Source organism: Electrona antarctica (assembly GCF_951216825.1).
Source record: "Electrona antarctica genome assembly, chromosome: 14".
NCBI classification, from domain to species: domain Eukaryota; kingdom Metazoa; phylum Chordata; class Actinopteri; order Myctophiformes; family Myctophidae; genus Electrona; species Electrona antarctica.
This window is the reverse complement of record NC_136795.1, coordinates 5923867-5945045: the sequence shown is the minus strand read 5'-3', so window position 1 is coordinate 5945045 and position 21179 is coordinate 5923867. Positions and strand designations below refer to the sequence as shown.

At 45.8% G+C, this 21179-nt stretch overlaps 2 protein-coding genes across 2 annotated transcripts in view; one reads left to right on the top strand and one right to left on the bottom strand.

Moving 5' to 3' along the window:
- Positions 1-2341, bottom strand: part of LOC306936295 (extracellular serine/threonine protein kinase FAM20C-like) — a gene marked incomplete at its 5' end in the record, with an annotated part of 39051 nt that extends 36710 nt beyond the window's left edge. Inside the window, one exon of the mRNA XM_079519784.1 lies at positions 2316-2341. Within this exon, the coding sequence (XP_079375910.1) occupies positions 2316-2341 (26 nt within the window). The remainder of the gene's footprint in view (positions 1-2315) is intronic.
- A 2766-nt stretch (positions 2342-5107) lies between these two features.
- Positions 5108-19028, top strand: LOC306936294 (uncharacterized protein). The gene is made up of 19 exons (XM_079519783.1): positions 5108-5223; positions 6457-6653; positions 7186-7397; positions 7482-7547; positions 7632-7697; positions 7782-7847; positions 7932-7997; positions 8082-8147; positions 8232-8297; positions 8382-8447; positions 8532-8547; positions 9558-9634; positions 10507-10587; positions 11522-11630; positions 14068-14247; positions 14824-14973; positions 15733-15875; positions 16754-16913; positions 18906-19028. Exons 1-19 carry the CDS (start codon positions 5120-5122, stop codon positions 18995-18997), a joined length of 1983 nt encoding a protein of 660 aa, XP_079375909.1. The 5' UTR covers positions 5108-5119; the 3' UTR covers positions 18998-19028.
- The last annotated feature ends 2151 nt before the right edge of the window (positions 19029-21179 follow it).

The following is a 21179-nucleotide window of genomic DNA, read 5'->3' as shown; positions in this document are numbered from 1 at the left end:
TGGGCGTGGGGAGTAGGACGAAGGCTCTATATACGTAGAAGTAGGTCGGGAGTGGCCTTATTCCCTCTTTGTCAAGTCCCGCCTGTGGTTGTGCCCCTCTTCGCACCCATTGGTTGCCGTTTCGTGGTTGGACAAAAATCCTCTCTCTCCATCCACTATATACCTTTGAAATAAGGTGTTTTTCAGTTCCTTCGTATTGATATTCTGTGCATGGTAAATGGACTGCCTTTTATAGCCTATAGCTCTCGTCTCCAAAGCACTTTACAATGTATTTCACATTCACCCATTCACACAACGATGGCGAGGAAACCCTTCCAGGCACCGATCTGCTCATCGGCGGCAGTTAGCGGTTCAGTGTCTTGCTCAAGGACACTTCGACAAAGCAAGGAGTAGCCATGCAGGAATCAAACCAGGAACCATCGGATTCAAGACCTCCTGAGCAACTATATGCAGTAAATTGTATAGAGTATAAAGTACCTGCAAAGTACATTGGTGATCATGTGTCATGGAAAGAAACTCCTGGTGGTGACCTTACGACACTGCATGCACATCGTTGGTGTGATAGGGTTCCTGTTTATTTAAAGCAGTGGTTCCCAAAATGGGGTCCGGGGACCCCCAGGGGTCCTTGAGGGAGTTCCAGGGGGTCCCCAGCTAAATGATAGTTTGGAACCAAATGGACCCTTATGGGTCTGTAACTCTGACAGTGTACAAATGGCAGTGTACAAATGTGTACACATGGAGTGTACAAATGGAGTGTACAAATGTGTACAAATGAGTTACAATTAACATTGATTTTACAATATAAATTGGGGTCTGTAGACTAATATTCATGTCAAACTGGGGGTCCCTGAAATTAAACGGGTTTGTGGTCACTGGCATATCTCTTCAAATGGGGGTCCGCAGGCTAATTAGTGTCAATTTGGGGGTCCTTGACATGAAAAAGTTGTTTAGAGGACAGTGGGCAGACATGCAATAGAAAGGTACAGTATTGTGTATCACTCAACAGAGAAACTATCCAAGACCACTGGCTTGTCCCTCATGGGACATGGAGCACCTTGTCCCTCATGGGACATGGAGCACCTTGTCCCTCATGGGACATGGAGCACCTTAAAGACCACTGGCTTGTCCCTCATGGGACATGGAGCACCTTAAAGACCACTGGCTTGTCCCTCATGGGACATGGAGCACCTTGTCCCTCATGGGACATGGAGCACCTGTGATCAAAAGAAAAGAAGGGATGAGAAGGGTATGTTCTGTTGTTTATTTGCTCTCAATGTCTTCCAATCTATTCTGAAATCAATCTCAGTATTTGTCTCTCATTTCGCACACGTGCGCCGGCAAGCATATGCAAACTCACGCACGCACGCACGCACGCACGCACGCACGCACGCACGCACGCACGCACGCACTCAGACTCAAACTCAGACTCAAACTTCAAAGCTTCCATGTCCTCTATCCCTTGCAGCGGTTGGCCCTTAATTTAGGTTGCTTGGAAACAACCCAGAATTTGGCACCTAATTGGCGGGTGCATTGTATCCACTGACAGGCAGACAGTAAGCATGGTGAGTCCACAGTGGAAGCTGTAAACTCAGGCTAATAAGACAATGCCAGAGCACATCTGAAGGCTGAGGGCCTTGTTGAAGCACAAACAGTGGACGATGGGAGAATGTGGACTCTAAACTCATACACACATACTGTACACGCACGCACGCACGCACGCACGCACGCACGCACGTAACTTTAGAGAGAGAGCGCTCAACAACAAGGCATTGTGAGTCAGTGCTTGGAGAATGCAAATCGCCACTGCAGAGAGTCAGCCATGGATGATCGACAGCTCACCTGAACAGAACTTAAAAGCCCTAAACGTTCAAGGAGTAGCTAACATTAAATGCAAATGTTGTTTATAGCGAGCAGTGTTCTTGAACGGGTCGCGGACCATTTATAAGGGCCCCTTAATTTTTAATTTCCTACATTTTGTTTTTAATCATTATACGTTTTCATGAAGTAATATCAATTAAATTATTTCTCTAAGCAATTTCTTGAATAGGTTATTCAACTTCAAATTATTATTATGAAGGAGATGCTTATCCAAGCAGAAACCTGGATGACATCTCTGGAGAAGAGTGGGCTGCCGGGCAAGTAGCCTATAAGGCCTGGGGTTACCAACATGGGGTGCTCCCCAGACTGCTCTGGCCACTCAGGTTGGATAAGCGGTTGAAGATGGATGGGTGGATGGATGCCTAACTCCATCAAATCTCCACACGTGGGGACTGGTAAAGAGCCCCAGCTGCACACTCTGCGGAAGGACAGCTAACCTCGAGCATGTCCTCTCCTCGATCATGTCGCTCAAGCTTAGCATCTGCAGGCAAGTTCCGGTGGCGACATGACCACACAGTTGGCAGCAGAGGGGGTCAAGCTGGCGAGGAAAAGAGCAAGAAAGCTCTCTGATGGGCACCGCTTTATGCATTTGGTCAGGGCAGGAGAAAGCAGCAACAGGAGGGAGGTAGCCTGGCTAATAAGCCAGACCGAATCAGCCGTTGGCAAAAAAAAATTGCCTGCCGGCGGATTACGGTCTGGAGAGGCTCAATTGTACGCCCATTTCCTACACCAGTGAACTGGTGTGGGCAATCGGGACACGGTATGCAATATGGGCGGGCTTTGGTACAGTGACGTTCAATGCTTGAGACCTTTGACTGACAGTAGCTCTGACCAATTGCGTCAAAGTGAAAATGTTTGAACCCGCCAACCCGGGAAACAAGATCCATACACAGCATCTCCAGACTCAAATAACACACGACAGTGTGATTTGAGTCTGGCTTATTAGCCAGGCTAGGAGGGAGGAGCAAAGAGCTCCTGGCCATGGTAAGTGACATCTCTTAACTCTCTAATCTTTCTTGCTCTATCACCAGTCCCCCATGCACTCCCACTGAGGTACCACTCCCACTGAGGTACCACTCCCACTGAGGTACCAACCACCTATCACCAGTCCCCCATGCACTCCTGCACTGAGGTACCACTCCCACTGAGGTACCACTCCCACTGAGGTACCACTCCCACTGAGGTACCAACCACCTATCACCAGTCCCCCATGCACTCCCACTGAGGTACCACTCCCACTGAGGTACCAACCACCTATCACCAGTCCCCCATGCACTCCCACTGAGGTACCACTCCCACTGAGGTACCACTCCCATTGAGGTACCACTCCCACTGAGGTACCAACCACCTATCACCAGTCCCCCATGCACTCCCACTGAGGTACCACTCCCACTGAGGTACCACTCCCATTGAGGTACCACTCCCACTGAGGTACCAACCACCTATCAGCAGTCCCCCATGCACTCCCACTGAGGTACCACTCCCACTGAGGTACCACTCCCTTTGAGGTACCACTCCCACTGAGGTACCAACCACCTATCACCAGTCCCCCATGCACTCCCACTGAGGTACCACTCCCACTGAGGTACCAATCCCACTGAGGTACCACTCCCACTGAGGTACCAACCACCTATCACCAGTCCCCCATGCACTCCCACTGAGGTACCAACCAACCATGCTGTTTCTTTCTCCCCTTTCTCTCTATTTCTATTCTTGTCTTTCATTGTCATGCCCCCAGTTCAGAGGTATCATGTCTTTGAAGGCAGAAGTTTATATGCAGTAAGTGTCCTTACTGTTGCTACACCCTCCATTAATATATAATATAATATATTAATGTTTAATCTGGGCAGACAGACAGACAGACAGACAGACAGACAGACAGACAGACAGACAGACAGACAGACAGACAGATGGATCAATCGATCACTATATAAATTATATATCTATATATATACAGTGACGCACGCACGCACGCACGCACGCACACACACACACACACACACACACACACACACACACACACACACACACACACACACACACACACACACACACACACACACACACACACACACACACACACACACACACACACACACACACACACACACACACACACACACACACACACACACACACACACACACACACACACACACAGTGACTGACACATGTAGTTTAATGCTCATGACAACCAAGCAGCCAATCCCAGTACAGAACCACCACCCCACCGCCCCTCCAGTCTATGGGATGAACAACGCCATGCAGCAGGCAGCCTATGGCAGCAGCCCAGCCCGCTATGCAACAGCCAGGAGGATCTGTTTGTCATCCCATGGCTGTGGCGCCGCTGCTCGTCGTCTGATTGGCTACTGTACATCTGCACCAGACGCGTGAAGAGTAGTTTTGGCGCTGCTTTATGAACAGCACGTTAGCACCTTAGGTTAGCACCTGTTAGCAACTGTTAGCACCTGTTGGCAGTAGGCTAGTGTGTCAGTGTGTGTGTGTGTGTGTGTGTGTGTGTAATTGTGTGTATGTTAGCCTGGTGTTAGCCTGCCTGTATACAGCTCTGTATTGATTCATAAACATTTTCTTGAGTATAGAGAGCTAATTTGAGGAGGTAAGTTATACAGCTTGGAGTTGAATAGTTCAGTGACAATTGTCTTCCAATGCAACAGCAGTCTGTCTAGAACTTAAAAGACTATGACAAACAATATAGCCTATATTGAGTAGGTAGTCTAATCATTTAAATAGTTAGCTGGTTAGCTGCCTGTTGGTTAGGCTATAGCCTATTATTTTACCGGTTTGGTTTGTGTATTTGTGTATTTATTATTTGTTTAGTGGCAATAGTTTAGTATAATGTAATGACAATTATGTCTTTAGAATGTCTTCTAGAACTTTAACAGGCTATGACAATATAACTGTTTTAATTAAATCAATGGCAGATAGGTAATATCTGGTTAGTTGTTGATAATATTTGCTGTTTTGGTTATGGTGTTTATGCCTAGTATGTGTAGGCTAGTTATTAACCAGTTTCAACCTGTTTTGGTCATTATATGGGATCATTATTTATTCATTTTCAAAAATAGAAAGAAAAAAACTAACAAACTACAAGCTCACAATGCATTGCACCCTTATACGTTGTACTACAAATGATGAGATTATAGAGCTTATCGGTGTCGACTAACTTAAATTGACTTCTGCCTCCTGAATAATATAACCGTGCAGGTTTTGTATTAAAGCGATGGCGCCCAGAACCGCACGGAGGAGATGCAAGTCCAAGCCAGTGAGAAGGAGACCCACCCAACCGCTGACCTCTGCTAATGGAGCCCCCACCACTAGTACCAGGTACTACATAGCCTGGGCACCATTTCATTTCGGTATATGATCCGGGCGGGAGCGGATGATATCGTTACGTCATGTTGTAGTATTGTTTTGTAGTCGACAGGCAGGAACAACAAACCCGAACTTCCTTTTCCCTCAAACCGATTTTTCTCAATAAAAGCTGCAGGCTACGAGAGCTTTTATTATTCTTCCGGTTTGAGGGAAAAGGAAGTTTGTGTTTGTTGTTCCTGCCTGTCGACTACAAAACAATACTACAACATGACGTAACGATATCATCCTGATGACTACAAAACAATACTACAACATGACGTAACGATATCATCCTGATGACTACAAAACAATACTACAACATGACGTAACGATATCATCCTGATGACTACAAAACAATACTACAACATGACGTAACGATATCATCCTGATGACTACAAAACAATACTACAACATGACGTAACGATATCATCCTGATGACTACAAAACAATACTACAACATGACGTAACGATATCATCCGCTCCCGCCCGGATCATATACCAAAATGAAACAGAGACCAGGCTTTCCTCCGAGGTGGTGGAAAGCCTGGTGGGCGAGGTTTTCTACTACAGGGGATGATGGCCACTATATTTCCCATATAATACTCATTCCAGGGGCCGGGCCGCATTGCAAATTGTCAGGCAGAAACATCTTATCTCTGTATTTTAACTTTTTTCATAAATTAATGCCCAACTTTGTCATTCTACTACTACTACTATTATAGGGAAATCTGGTTTAAAAAAAGAATAAAACTGTCTGCTTTGAAATTTGTTGAAAGTATTGGAACTAAGATTTGGAATGATTTAGAATGTTCTACTAACACTAACACAAATCTTCACTTTTGGGGGTGTCCCTGGCACTTTTCCCCCCACCATAGTAAATACTGCATTCATGGTGTGGAGAGGGCAGTTTTGTTTTACAGACGGTTAACCCATTTTGACCTGAGATCAGATTCTAAAAATGTCTTCTACATCCTGACAGTTTTCTGAAAAAGCTATGTTTCTATGTCAGTCGTTCTTCTATTTTTCAAAAATAGCAGACCTACAAGCTCATAGCGCGCCACCGAGTGGCGCGCTATGAGCTTGTAGATCTGCTATTTTTCAATAGCTAAAGCATAACATAATGCTAACACCAAAAGGGCTTTGATGTCTGTGTGCTGTGCACGTACTGTACGTGCCTGACTGACAGTATTTTCCCACATGGTTCAGCTCTACTGCCAGAAGCCAACATGGCAGCGCCTGCAGTGGACCCATCATTACCAGGACCCGACACGCCACCACTGGCAGCGTCTGGGTTCAAAACAGCAGCAGCAGCAGCACAACCAGCCAACACAGCGCCAGTGAGTGCTTCTTCTTCGAGAGGCTTCCCCCAGGAGTGTTCGACATGATCTTACAAAGACTGTCTGGTAAGTGTGGGGTTTTTTTTTCCCTTAGTTGCCAGCATGGCTTATTATTGGCCTAAAAAACGGACATGGTGTGCTTTGGTAGTGTCGAAAAATATCGCACAAGAAAAAGGGCTCTAGAAACGGTCCAAGTATACAGGGTTAACTCAAGTTCAGTTTACTAAGTGCAGACAGGCGTTGACAGACACTAAAGCGTTGCCCACCTGCCCCTGGCAGGTAAATACAACTTTGTAAGGGTTGCCCACCTGCCCCTGGCAGGTAAATAAAACACAAAAGCACATTGACACATTGATTATTCGATGAATAAAAAAAACACTAAGGTTGCCCACCTGCCCCTGGCAGGTAAATAAAACACTAAGGGTTGCCCACCTGCCCCTGGCAGGTAAACAAAACACTAAGGGTTGCCCACCTGCCCCTGGCACATTGACACATTGATTATTCGATGAATAAAAAAAAGTAATCGACGTGTGTGTGTGTGTGTGTGTGTGTGTGTGTGTGTGTTGCGTGCGTGTATGTGCGTGCGTGTGCGTTTCAGTGCAGGACATGAGTGTGTTCAGCATGGTCTCCAAGCACACCAACGGCTTCGTCATGGACTACATCTCCAGCGCCGTGTGGAGGCGCAGGGCCATAGTTCAGAGCTTCCACTCCGGACCGCTCTGCGACCGCCTTGCTACCACGCAGCACTACAGAGACCTGGGTGAGTACTCTACGACCGCCTTGCTACCACGCAGCACTACAGAGACCTGGGTGAGTACTCTATGACCGCCTTGCTACCACGCAGCACTACAGAGATCTGGGTGAGTACTCTACGACTGCCTTGCTACCACGCAGCACTACAGAGACCTGGGTGAGTACTCTATGACCGCCTTGCTACCACGCAGCACTACAGAGATCTGGGTGAGTACTCTACGACCGCCTTGCTACCACGCAGCACTACAGAGACCTGGGTGAGTACTCTATGACCGCCTTGCTACCACGCAGCACTACAGAGACCTGGGTGAGTACTCTATGACCGCCTTGCTACCACGCAGCACTACAGAGATCTGGGTGAGTACTCTATGACCGCCTTGCTACCACGCAGCACTACAGAGATCTGGGTGAGTACTCTATGACCGCCTTGCTACCACGCAGCACTACAGAGACCTGGGTGAGTACTCTACGACCGCCTTGCTACCACGCAGCACTACAGAGACCTGGGTGAGTACTCTATGACCGCCTTGCTACCACGCAGCACTACAGAGATCTGGGTGAGTACTCTACGACTGCCTTGCTACCACGCAGCACTACAGAGACCTGGGTGAGTACTCTATGACCGCCTTGCTACCACGCAGCACTACAGAGATCTGGGTGAGTACTCTACGACCGCCTTGCTACCACGCAGCACTACAGAGACCTGGGTGAGTACTCTATGACCGCCTTGCTACCACGCAGCACTACAGAGACCTGGGTGAGTACTCTATGACCGCCTTGCTACCACGCAGCACTACAGAGATCTGGGTGAGTACTCTATGACCGCCTTGCTACCACGCAGCACTACAGAGATCTGGGTGAGTACTCTATGACCGCCTTGCTACCACGCAGCACTACAGAGACCTGGGTGAGTACTCTATGACCGCCTTGCTACCACGCAGCACTACAGAGATCTGGGTGAGTACTCTACGACCGCCTTGCTACCACGCAGCACTACAGAGACCTGGGTGAGTACTCTATGACCGCCTTGCTACCACGCAGCACTACAGAGACCTGGGTGAGTACTCTATGACCGCCTTGCTACCACGCAGCACTACAGAGATCTGGGTGAGTACTCTATGACCGCCTTGCTACCACGCAGCACTACAGAGATCTGGGTGAGTACTCTATGACCGCCTTGCTACCACGCAGCACTACAGAGACCTGGGTGAGTACTCTACGACTGCCTTGCTACCACGCAGCACTACAGAGACCTGGGTGAGTACTCTACGACCGCCTTGCTACCACGCAGCACTACAGAGATCTGGGTGAGTACTCTACGACTGCCTTGCTACCACGCAGCACTACAGAGATCTGGGTGAGTACTCTACGACCGCCTTGCTACCACGCAGCACTACAGAGATCTGGGTGAGTACTCTACGACCGCCTTGCTACCACGCAGCACTACAGAGATCTGGGTGAGTACTCTACGACCGCCTTGCTACCACGCAGCACTACAGAGACCTGGGTGAGTACTCTACGACACCACTGTTTCCCAAACACTGGTTCGGGACCCTTTTGTGCCTGTGGTACTCATTTGTGGTAATTTTCATTTTCATATAAACGCAGGGAATCATAGCTTCAAATTCACATATTGGTTGTTCAGTTTGACCCACCAGTTTTGGAGATATGGCTTATAGAGTAATGTCTTGCAGAGAAACAGCGAGTTGAGAAAACAGGCTTGAAAGGTTCACTTATGTGTTTAAGGCAAGCATTTATTTCAAATGTATTTTATTTACATGTCGATTTCAGCTCTGACATTTATTTCAGACATGCATGTGAAGAGTCTGCCTGTGCTATTACAGTAACTCATTTTGGATTACATTTTTTTTTTAAGTTTTCCTCCTCTGGTGAAAAGCTGGAGGCTGCACGATGGCAGCCCCTCAGTAAAATCTGGTCACATATGTTTCCATATCGCCCACCCCTAGTACCCAGCATGTCCTACGAGTCTACGACCACGCATTTCCAGACAACGTCACACCGATAAATACCTGTATATGTGCGCGCAGGTCGGGGGCAAAAGAAACCGATCGCTCATTGGATGCCATGTAAAAGAAACCGATCGCTCATTGGATGCCATGTAAAAGTGGTCACAGCATTGACGTGTAAAAAGACATCCCATCAAACCATTTTTAGAATGCATTGTGAAGAAGTTTGCTTCCATGTCCGTTATTTCAGGTTTGTTGTTCAAGAGATGCACCCTCCTACTGCCAACGAAGGACCGCTTGAAATTCACCTTCAGCAAGTTCTCACAGGTATACCGTAACCATAAGTCTTGTCCAGGGGGTGTACGAGTACATCATGTCCAGGGGGTGGGGCGGCTGTGGCTCAGGAGGTAGAGCAGGTCGTCCAATGATCCATGGGTCGGCGGTTCGAATCCTGGCTCCTCCTGTCTACATGTCGAAGTGTCCTTGAGCAAGACACTGAACCCCAAATTGCTCCCGATGTGCTGGTTGGTACCTTGCATGGCTTCCGCCGCCATCGGTGTATGAATGTGTGTGTGAATGGGTGAATGTAATGCACAATTCAATCTATGTAAAGCGCCTTGGATAAAGGCGCTATATAAAAAAATGCACCATTTACCATTTACTTGTACATCAGGTTTACTTTACTTACTAAGCTTAATTTATACATGATCACGTTTTTTCAATTGAAAACTTATTTTATTGAAAATAAGTTTGCTGTATTTGCATGGGGCGCCGCGGCAGTGGCTCAGTGGCCGGAAGAACAGCCGCATTTAAACCGCAAGGTTCACAGTTCGATCCCGGGCTTCCCCCGAGTTGGTGTCAAAGTGTCCTTGAGCAAAATCTGAACTAGAGGAGGAAATTTTTACGGGATTCCTGCGGGATGGGATTCAAAATGGTATTAATCTCGGATTGGGACGGGATGGGAATAAAAGTCAACGGGAGCGGGCAGGAGCAGGATTTACATCCATTAGCCTCGTTATATTACCACAGATGAACTGTTCCTGGTGCCATAGCGTTTGAATTAAAACTGCACGAAACACAGTCATCTAATAGAACACACAAGCACCTTTTACCATTTACCATGTAAATATACACACAGTATGTACAGTACGCACCAACTTGAGAACATGTTGAAGTGCTCTTCTTCTCTCCCTGGCCAGGTGTGCTGCTTCATGATGGAGCCGTGTGCTGCAGGCGTGACGGGCTGCTATGGCCTCTCCTGCTACGGAGCCTTCCTCAAGGTGAGAGAAAGTCCCGTCCATGTGATACTTTCATTCTTAAGGGCCTTGCAAACGGGGAGCGATAAAACGCGCCTATAGTTCATTTTCAATGAGACCTGCGTTTTTGCTCGGAGATGTCGCGGTGCGACAACGCAAGAGTATTTACGTGAGCGCGGTCCCGTGAATTTGTTGCGCGCGTGCTCGTTACGTGCACACGCCCAGAGATAAGTTAAATGGGTTCTAAAAAAATCCGTTCTCCTAGACATCGTAAGACTTTTCACTTTTCCTGTTTGCTTCATCGCACGGCAGCCGGAGTGATATAATAATTATAATAATCTTTATTTCTTTCCCGAAGGATATTCGTCTCCACAGTTCTGTTCAAACACCCACATCAAATCAACACTAATATGTTATGCAGGGCTACACATTCCATGAACACCTAAATACACAGTGTTGTTTTTTGGCAGCAAATCTAGGTTTTAGTTTTATTCATAGTCTCTTGAATAGTTTTCATTAGTCACATTTTAGTCACCTGGAATGTTTTAGTGTTCGTTTTAGTCGACTAAATCGACTAAAATGTATTTTGGCAAGCCTTGATGCCGTCGTCGTTTTTACATTTACTGAAAATGGCCAATCTACAAACTCGTTGTGAGCTTGTAGATCTGCTATTTATAGCATGCAACCAAATTACTTATACCGGATCTCTTGTCCACTAGTCCCACCCTAACATTTTAGTCTAGTCTTCATTTGTTGACGAAATTGTCAATATACAGTATTTAATCTTATACTGTAGTTTTAGTCACCATAGCTTAGTTTTCATTTAGTTTCCATTTTGTTTTCGTCAGTGAAAAAAGGTGGTCGACGAACATTTATTTTTAGTCTTAGTTTTAGTCGATGAAATCAACACTGCCTAAATATGACATGTTTTGCCGTGTTCTTTCTTGCTGTCGGACAGACCCTGATTGCAGGCTGGGACAAGCTGGAGTACCCGCGGGTGTTCTGCTTCCTGTGTGACGCCACAAGCCTGCCGCGGAGAATCCAGTCAGCCGTCGCTGGAAGACCAGGTGATCGCCTTACTGTTATTCAATTCAATAAGAAGACCAGGTGATCGCCTTACTGTTATTCAATTCAATAAGAAGACCAGGTGATTGCCTTACTGTTATTCAATTCAATAAGAAGACCAGGTGATCGCCTTACTGTTATTCAATTCAATAAGAAGACCAGGTGATCGCCTTACTGTTATTCAATTCAATAAGAAGACCAGGTGATTGCCTTACTGTTATTCAATTCAATAAGAAGACCAGGTGATCGCCTTACTGTTATTCAATTCAATAAGAAGACCAGGTGATCGCCTTACTGTTATTCAATTCAATAAGAAGACCAGGTGATCGCCTTACTGTTATTCAATTCAATAAGAAGACCAGGTGATTGCCTTACTGTTATTCAATTCAATAAGAAGACCAGGTGATTGCCTTACTGTTATTCAATTCATTAAGAAGACCAGGTGATTGCCTTACTGTTATTCAATTCAATAAGAAGACCAGGTGATCGCCTTACTGTTATTCAATTCAATTGAAATTTCATTCCAGACTCACAGGGGTCCATAGAGCAGTGGTTCCCAAAGTGGGGTCCGGGGGCCCCCTGGGGTACCTGAGGGAGTTACAGGGGGTACCCAGCTAAATGATAGTTTGGAACCAAATGGACCATTATGGGTCTGTAACTCAGAGAGTGTACAAATGGAATTTGGTTCCATTTGTACACTCTCAGAGTTAAGTTAACATTGATTTTACAATATAAATTGGGGGTCCCAGAGATAGAAATGCCATTCAATGGGGGTCCGTAGACTAATGCATGTCATACTGGGGGTCCTTGAAATTAAACGGGTTGAGAATCACTGCTAGAGCCGTAAAAATCTTCTCTTATGGGGGTCCCTGGCATATTTTCAAATGGTGGTCCGCGGGCTAATGAGTGTCAATTTGGGGGTCCTTGACATGAAAAGGTTTGGGAACCACTGCCATAGAGTACATATACAAATCATCAAATTCCTATAACAAAAGAAAAGAAAAAAAAGAAGCTCCTAGGATTGACTATATCCTCAATAATAGGGCATAGCAGTGGGTGTGGTTTTCTGACTGGTTCCACTGAAAAATCTGCCATTCATTTCTCCCATCGAGATTTACAAAAATATTTATAATATTTATATCTCAAGCCATCCATGATCCTGGTGAATCATGACCATAAAAAACCACGCCCACTGCCCTATACTTTTCCCGGACTCATCCAGAAGAAAGATGGATCCATACATAGAGTGCATTAAGAGAGCCTCAACGTGTGTATTCCACACGATACATACAGTATGAATGGTGTCAGGTAGGGGTGTAACTATACATTTTAACGATACGTATCACGATACATGGTTGACGATACGATACATGGACGATATTGGTTCATTATGGCGATACGATACGATTCAATGATTTGAAATTGAAACTATTTAAAATACATTGACATTATTTTAAACTAAGTAATTAAACCCCTATTTTTCTTTTTTCTTCTAGAAAATTGCTAAATGCCACACACAAACAAGTAGTATTGATACAATCGATTATTTGCATAGCAAAACGATTCAATACCGATTATTTGCATTGCAAAACGATACGATACATATAATAGTCAATGTTCCTGTTTTCATTTCGTTATACTACTTCTTGAAATTAAAATCGATTTTTCGATGCACTTACTATATCGTTACACCCCTAGTGTCAGGGCATTCCATATTTTGGGATTCATCTAAACGTCAACGATAACGTGGTAACTCTGCGTCGTTGTGTGTGTGTGTGCTGCTGACTGGCTGCGTCCTCCAGGTGCCGACCGCTCCCTGGAGCTGCAGGTGTAACTCTGCGTCGTTGTGTGTGTGTGTGTGTGTGTGTGTGCTGCTGGCTGCGTCTCCTCCAGGTGCCGACCGCTCCCTGGAGCTGCAGGTGTAACTCTGCGTCATTGTGTGTGTGTGTGTGTGTGTGTGTGTGTGCTGCTGGCTGCGTCTCCTCCAGGTGCCGACCGCTCCCTGGAGCTGCAGGTGGTAACTCTGTGTCGTTGTGTGTGTGTGTGTGTGTGTGTGTGCTGCTGGCTGCGTCTCCTCCAGGTGCCGACCGCTCCCTGGAGCTGCAGGTGGTAACTCTGTGTCGTTGTGTGTGTGTGTGTGTGTGTGTGTGCTGCTGGCTGCGTCTCCTCCAGGTGCCGACCGCTCCCTGGAGCTGCAGGTGGTAACTCTGTGTCGTTGTGTGTGTGTGTGTGTGTGTGTGCTGCTGGCTGCGTCTCCTCCAGGTGCCGACCGCTCCCTGGAGCTGCAGGTGTAACTCTGCGTCGTTGTGTGTGTGTGTGTGTGTGTGCTTTCTGGCTGCGTCTCCTCCAGGTGCCGACCGCTCCCTGGAGCTGCAGGTGTAACTCTGCGTCGTTGTGTGTGTGTGTGTGTGTGTGTGCTGCTGGCTGCGTCTCCTCCAGGTGCCGACCGCTCCCTGGAGCTGCAGGTGCGTCGGTTCTGCCGCCACGTTCTGTTGGACCCGTGGTGGCAGGAGGGGGGCGCAGACTTCCTGTTCTGGCTCACGCACATCCTGAAGCCGCTGCCCATGGTCAGCCAGGCCCGCCTGCTGTTCCTGCTCTACGGGCCCCTGGCGCCCGACGGTAAGACGAGCAGGGGGGTCGTCATCAACGTGTACAGGGGTCAAGGGTCATCAACGTGTCCGTACAGGGGTCGTCAAAGTGTCCGTACTCAGACAAATGTGGCTGTGGCGAAGAGTTGTTCTTGTCCGTGGCAAATTTTAGATGTTCTTTTTTTTATACACCGCTGGAGTCCTATTTTGATCATAATACCCAATTCACCCTTTGTCAAGTCCCGCCTGTGGTTGTGCCCCTCTTCGCACCCATTGGTTTTAATGGGTAAAAAAAGTAATTGGTGCCTTGGAGGCGTCGTAATGGCAAATGTTACACTTGGTTGCATGCTGAAAATAGCGTTCTACAAGCTCACAACGCATCGCAGCGCGACACGTTCTGAGCTTGTAGATCTGCTATTTTCAGAGCGCAACACCCGAGCGCAACCAAACATGAAATGACTTGTCTTTTTAGTACTACTGGATTTTATTCGTCGGCGAACATCTTCCCTCATAGTTTTAGTCTATGTTATGCTTTATGCTTGACCCAGTGTGAAACACTCATTGAGGAAATGAAGCGATGCAGCGGTAACTGGTTCCCTCCACGCAGGTTCCGTTGGCTGGCAGACCATGCTGGACGCGGGCGTGCACCGCACCGCTCTGTTGGACCTGTCCAAGGTGGTGTTCCGTCTGCATGGAGACGCCACGCTCAGGGACTGGTCCACCGACACCATGCTGGCTATACTGGAGGAGCTCACTGGTACGACTGACTGACTGACTGACTGGGTATCGATAATGTCAGCTAACAAGCAGCTCTGCAACAGTTAGATCACTGGAAGGACTGGGTATCTATTAGGGATGTCCCAATACACTTTTTTCGTTCCCGATCCCGATACCACAATTTCTGTGTTAGCCGATACCGATACTGAATACCGATACCAGTGTTGTGTTTATAGCTATCTAGCTATATATACTCACTCATATGTGCACTTGCAGTTTAGGCAACTCCAAAGCCAATCCACATGCCCCAACATTTTATTTAACTGCCATAGTGTCAACCCCTTACCCCTGTGTCGGATCGGTGGTTAGACTGGCATACTCGTCGATAACGATATGACCCGACAAATAAGGGCTGATAACGATACTTTTCCGATACCGATACAGTATCGGAACATCTCAAGTATCTATGTTAGCTAACAAGTAGCGCTGCAGCAGAGGTGTGGCATGTGGAGAACGTGGGTTAGGTTAACAGTACTTAAAGTACTGTTAACACTACAGTTTCAAGTACACAGTTCTTCCTTTAAGAACAGTAGTAAGAGTAAGAACTCTTTGCGTTGCAGTACTGCAGTACTATGGTCTCAACAGAACTATTGTCTCAACGGTACTATTGTCTTTGCGTTGCAGACAGTACTGCAGTACTATTGTCCCAACAGAACTATTGTCTTTGCGTTGCAGTACTGCAGTACTATTGTCTCAACAGAACTATTGTCTCAACGGTACTATTGTCTTTGCGTTGCAGTACTTCCGGAGGCGTGGCACGCGGAGAACGTGGGTTGCCTGCTGCTGCAGTGCGGCAGCAACCTGTGCTACAGCGTGCTCACCAGCAAGGCACTGAACGGACGACTGTTCGAGACCTCCAGACTCATCATCTACATTGTCATGGTAAAAAGACCAAATTAGGGTATGCGTGTGACATCATCGTATCCAGAAGTTATGCGGGTATCGGGAAGCAAAAAATAAATAAATGCCATGGGTACATCTCTACAGTGTTGTTTCGTGTTCAGCAGGTATGTGAGAGGGACAATTTGTGTTGTGTTCAGGTGTGTGTGAGGGACTGTTATGTTGTGTTGAGGTGTGTGAGAGGGACTGTGTTGTGTTGTGTTGAGGTGTGTGAGAGGGAATGTGTTGTGTTGAGGTGTGTGAGGGACTGTGTTGTGTTCAGGTGTTGTGTCGTTGACTCGTTGTGTTCAGGTGTGTGAGGGACTGTGTTGTGTTCAGGTGTTGTGTCGTTGACTCGTTGTGTTCAGGTGTGTGAGAGGGACTGTGTTGAGTTCAGGTGTTGTGTCGTTGTGTTCAGGTGTGTGAGAGGGACTGTGTTGTGTTCAGGTGTGTGAGAGGGACTGTGTTGTGTTCAGGTGTGTGAGAGGGACTGTGTTGTGTTCAGGTGTTGTGTCGTTGTGTTCAGGTGTGTGAGAGGGACTGCGTTGTGTTCAGGTGTGTGGGAGGGACTGTGTTGTGTTCAGGTGTGTGAGAGGGACTGTGTTGTGTTCAGGTGTGTGAGAGGGACTGTGTTGTGTTCAGGTGTTGTGTCGTTGTGTTCAGGTGTGTGTGAGAGGGATTGCGCTGTGTTCAGGTGTTGTGTCGTTGTGTTCAGGTGTGTGAGAGGGACTGCGCTGTGTTCAGGTGTTGTGTCGTTGTGTTCAGGTGTGTGAGAGGGACTGCGCTGTGTTCAGGTGTTGTGTCGTTGACTCGTTGTGTTCAGGTGTTTGAGAGGGACTGCGCTGTGTTCAGGTGTTGTGTCGTTGACTCGTTGTGTTCAGGTGTGTGAGAGGGACGGCTACTGCATGAGCTGGCCGGTGAAGCTGGTCCAGAACCTGTGCCAGGTGTTCGTGACCAGCGAGGCGCGGCAGGCGTTCATGGAGTGCCTGGAGAACACCTTCTCCGAGCTCACCATGGAGATGTACGAGCTCATCATGGCAGGTCAGCGTCCACGTACACGCCTGACTGTACCTTTTGTTTGCCCGCTAGGTTGTAGCATAAGCATAGCTAAGCTGTGCCAGCCATAGGCTCCCATTGTATGAGCCTCCGTTTTCATTTCCGGGTTATCAGGGAGGAGTCAAAGTCATACGATTTGTCACACACGTTACTGTAGTGAAATTTGTTCTCCGCATTTGACCCATCTCTTGGAGCGGTTGAGCCGCAGCCAAGGAGCGGTGAGCTGCAGCGTGCGCCGCGCTCGGGAATCATTTGATTAGTAGATTTGACCCCCAATCCAACCCTTTGATGCTGAGTGCCAAGCAGGGAGGCATTGGGTCCCATTTTTACAGTCTTTGGTATGACCCGGCCGGGAATCGAACCCCGACCTCCCAGTTTCAGGGCGGACACTCTAACCACAAGGCCACTGTCTGGTCAGGAGGTCAGGAGGGTGGTGTTGTTGTGAGGAGTGAATCATTAGCATTAGCGCACACCCTTTACCTCTCGCCAGAAACGGTTATATGTCAGGAGCGATGCGAGGACAAAGTCACAAGTGACATCCGAAAAATCGGATGCGCGACGGGCCGCTCACCATGGGCAGCGCTCAAAGCTTTAGATATACAGAGCTTTGAAAATCCTGCTTTTAATGGAGATAAATGGAGCCTGGATGTAACGATCCCATAGCTGGTAGTGACGGAGGCGTTGCATAGCAACCGGAGCAATGCTAAAAAGGTAAATTGACGGGATGACGTAGTTGGCTGATGCCGTACCCTAGCAGGGGCATCCGAATATATTCATAGATGGCAGAAAAAGAACACACTGACTGCCAAGCACGCATCATTGCGTCCTATGGTCTTTTCAGTGGTTTACAATAGGTGGCGCTCTTCGACAAAATGAACCGGAAGTGAAAATTACGCCTTCCCGTCGGCCTCCATGTTATCAGATTTTAGCACTTTAACCCAAAAGTAGAGCCTGATTGATTTAAAGGCTGCATTCACCAAATTAATGTATTGAAGTAAAGAAAACCATGCAGTTAAAGTAGAGAGAGGGCCCAGATCGATAAGCAGTACAAACTTAACAATCCCTATCCCTGCGACACGTTGTGAGTTTGTAGATCGGCTATATTCAGCATGCAACCAAGTGTAAAATCACTGCCAAAATACATTTTTGTCGACAATCAACTGTAGATTTAGTCGACTAAAATCGTATGATATGTAGTCGGCTAAAACTACACTAAAACTAAAGCGTTTTAACCCTAGAACACTAAACATCCTTTTTGTCACACCATCACTAAACTCGGGTATATTTTTCCTCAATGTAAAATATTCCATAGAAAATACTTCTCATCAAAATATATTGAAGTACAGCAATACATGGCAACTTGAGGTACTCTTCTTTAATATTTCATTATGACTTTTCACAAAAAAGTCATAATAGTCAGGGTCTATCATAGGGGGCAAAATATGTGGAAAAACGTTGGTATATCTAACAAACGAATGCACCCTATTATTTAAAAAAAACAATCCTAAAAAATATAATGGAGCTGGGAACTTGTCCTTTGGTCCACCCATTCCTGGGACATGTGGGAATGGTAAAACAAAAAAAAAAGCACATTGTGGGTGTATGGGATTTTTCACTAAACACGGGTGAAATTCACCTGCATGTAGAAAAAACCAGGGATGTGGGCAGGGAAACAAACCTACTATCTACTACCTGTCTATGAGGTCACTGAGCATCATGAAGGTACAGAAAGACCCACCCACCTCAGACATCAGCAACATTATGATGTCACTGAGCATCATGAAGGTACAGAAAGACCCACCCACCTCAGACATCAGCAACATTATGAAAATTACAAAAATAGAATTGTCGGGGGGGGAGAAAAAAGCGTTCTAGGATTAAGACGACTAAAATATATTTTATTTCAATTATTTTTTTCTAAACCTAAATTGCTGTCCAAATCAACACTGCTGCTGCACCACTTCTCCTGATTCCTAGACAACCACTTTGAAGAGATGGAGACCGTGTGCCGACTCCTCCACTCCAGCGCTCACTTCCACACCGCCATCCTCCAGATGTTCCTGAAATGAACGAGCGAGCGGGCCGAGCGAGCACGGAGAACAACAGGAGAGAGAGAGAGATAGAGAGGAGGACGGCGAGCAAGCCCAGGAGAATAACAGCACTTTTAAAACGGCTGTTTAAATGAATTCACATTGATTTAAAAACGTTTTTTTTTGTTCCCATTATAACCGTAACTTAAACTACTGTTTCGGTGTCGGTGAAGTACGTCGTCCCGCACAGAAGAATGTGACAAATCCACATACTTGTGGTTTATCTTTGAAACTGTGAAGGAAAGCGTGGACCCGTTTTGGAATCAGGCGTCGCGACATCAAATATCTGCCGACACCTTTTCCGAATGGTTTACTGGTCACGCTCGCTGCATGCAAATAAGGACCTTTTTCCGGGGGTTTAAATGAAGTAAAGTTGACATTAGTCTCAGGTTACTGCGTATCGGACAAGAACCTTGCACGTTGTCCAGTACTGTCCCCTTTCAAGAATATGAGAAAAAAAAAAAAGCTCTTCTCAATACTAATTTATATATTTAATATATAAAAAAGATTGGTGCTTATGCTGTAGTTTTGAACTGAATTAACTTGTTCAGTTGACATGTTCACTGTCACCAAACATGGTGGCAGGATGATGGCTTCATTTGGTTTATGACTGGAGTTGTATTTATGCTATTATATTTATTGATTGATTTATTGATATGTGTATGTTTTGTATGTATTTATTTGTATATTATATTCTTTATTGTTTACATTTTATTTTATATATTTGTATTCTATTAATATACTGTATTTATTTTGTACTTGAATGTTCTGAAATACAGAGGCCTCTGTTCAGCCTTATATTTACATGCAGTGTTTGTACATCATATTTATTCGTATATGAATATTTATTTGTTTGTATTTATGCTATTTTATTTTGTACGGATTTTGTAAATAGTTTTTTAATACAGCCTGTTTGGCCATGTCTTTATAGAGATTATTCTGTCATGTACTGTATTTTTCTGTTTGACCTTTTCTATGCTGTAGTTCTATACCATATTTCTATGCAATATGTCGATGTATTGTTGTTTGAATGACATACAGTATTAAAGATATCTTCTTTATTATTATTGTTAAGTTGTTATTCTGGGTTGCATCCTAATTTCTCCTCACATGTTCCATTTCAGTACAGAAGCAGAGGTTCTCAAACTCTTTCATGTCAGGGACCACAAAATGTATTTGTGTTTGCTGTTTGCCCACGGACCCCCATTTGAAAACATTATGTGCCTGGGAAGAATATTTTTCAAACTAACCTAAAATAAATAAATAGCTGATCTACAAGCTCACAACTGCAACACGTTGTGAGCTTTCGAATAAGTGGTAAAACAGATTGTTACAGATTGCTATATTAACTTATTTAGCTGGGGTTCCCCGTCAGCCCCTGCTGGTGCCCCCTCAAGGACCCCTGGGGGTCCCTGGACGCCACATTGTACCGTATAATTAGAATATGGAATCATTTGTTGACATTTATTTAATAAACATTAACAGTTTGCACTAGGCAAATACTAAGCTTGTATTGTTATTCAGACAGCAATGTATACAGCACTAACACTTTTCAGATGAATGTGTGGAATTGAAAACAAAAAAGCAGCATTTTTTTGGCCAAGCTTTTATAAAAGCAAAGCACTAAGCAAGGTCCACGTTTTTATTGTTATTCAGGCAGCCATATACAAGCATTCCCTTGTTTCTAGATTAATTCAGTGTCTGAAATTACATCAAATTCAATTGCATATTCAAAACAAGCAACAGCAAACATGAGTGTTAAAGAGAAAAAATCAATACAAAAATCAATGGTTGCTTTCAGTTGTCTTCCAGGCTGTGTCTATTTAAACCTGACTCCTCCAGATGGAAGAGACTCGCTGTCTCTATTGAAACTGTTAAACCTGATGAGGCTCGCTTCACATTTGTTTCACAACATACTTCCACCTGGGATCTCTGTAGCCCAATCGCTGAAGAAAGACGTCCCTTTTTCCAAGCTACTTGACAGCTGATTGGATGGGACCGTTTGTCAATCATATTTACGTGTCTACATGATGTATGGTAGCTGCACCAGCTGTATTGTAAACAACCCCCCACGAACGACAACAAACACCTGACAGCATTAGGTTCAACACTTAAAAATAAAATAACTCACTATCGTATCGTGTAGGTCGTGTCTTCGCTT

Excerpts from the sequence above, each read along its gene's own strand:
- LOC306936294 (XM_079519783.1), top strand. The coding sequence starts at position 5,120 with ATGGCGCCCAGAACCGCACGGAGGAGATGCAAGTCCAAGCCAGTGAGA. Across the intron at positions 7,848-7,931 it reads GCAGCACTACAGAGACCTGG|CACTACAGAGACCTGGGTGA; the intron begins GTGAGTACTCTA and ends GCTACCACGCAG. Across the intron at positions 8,148-8,231 it reads GCAGCACTACAGAGATCTGG|CACTACAGAGACCTGGGTGA; the intron begins GTGAGTACTCTA and ends GCTACCACGCAG.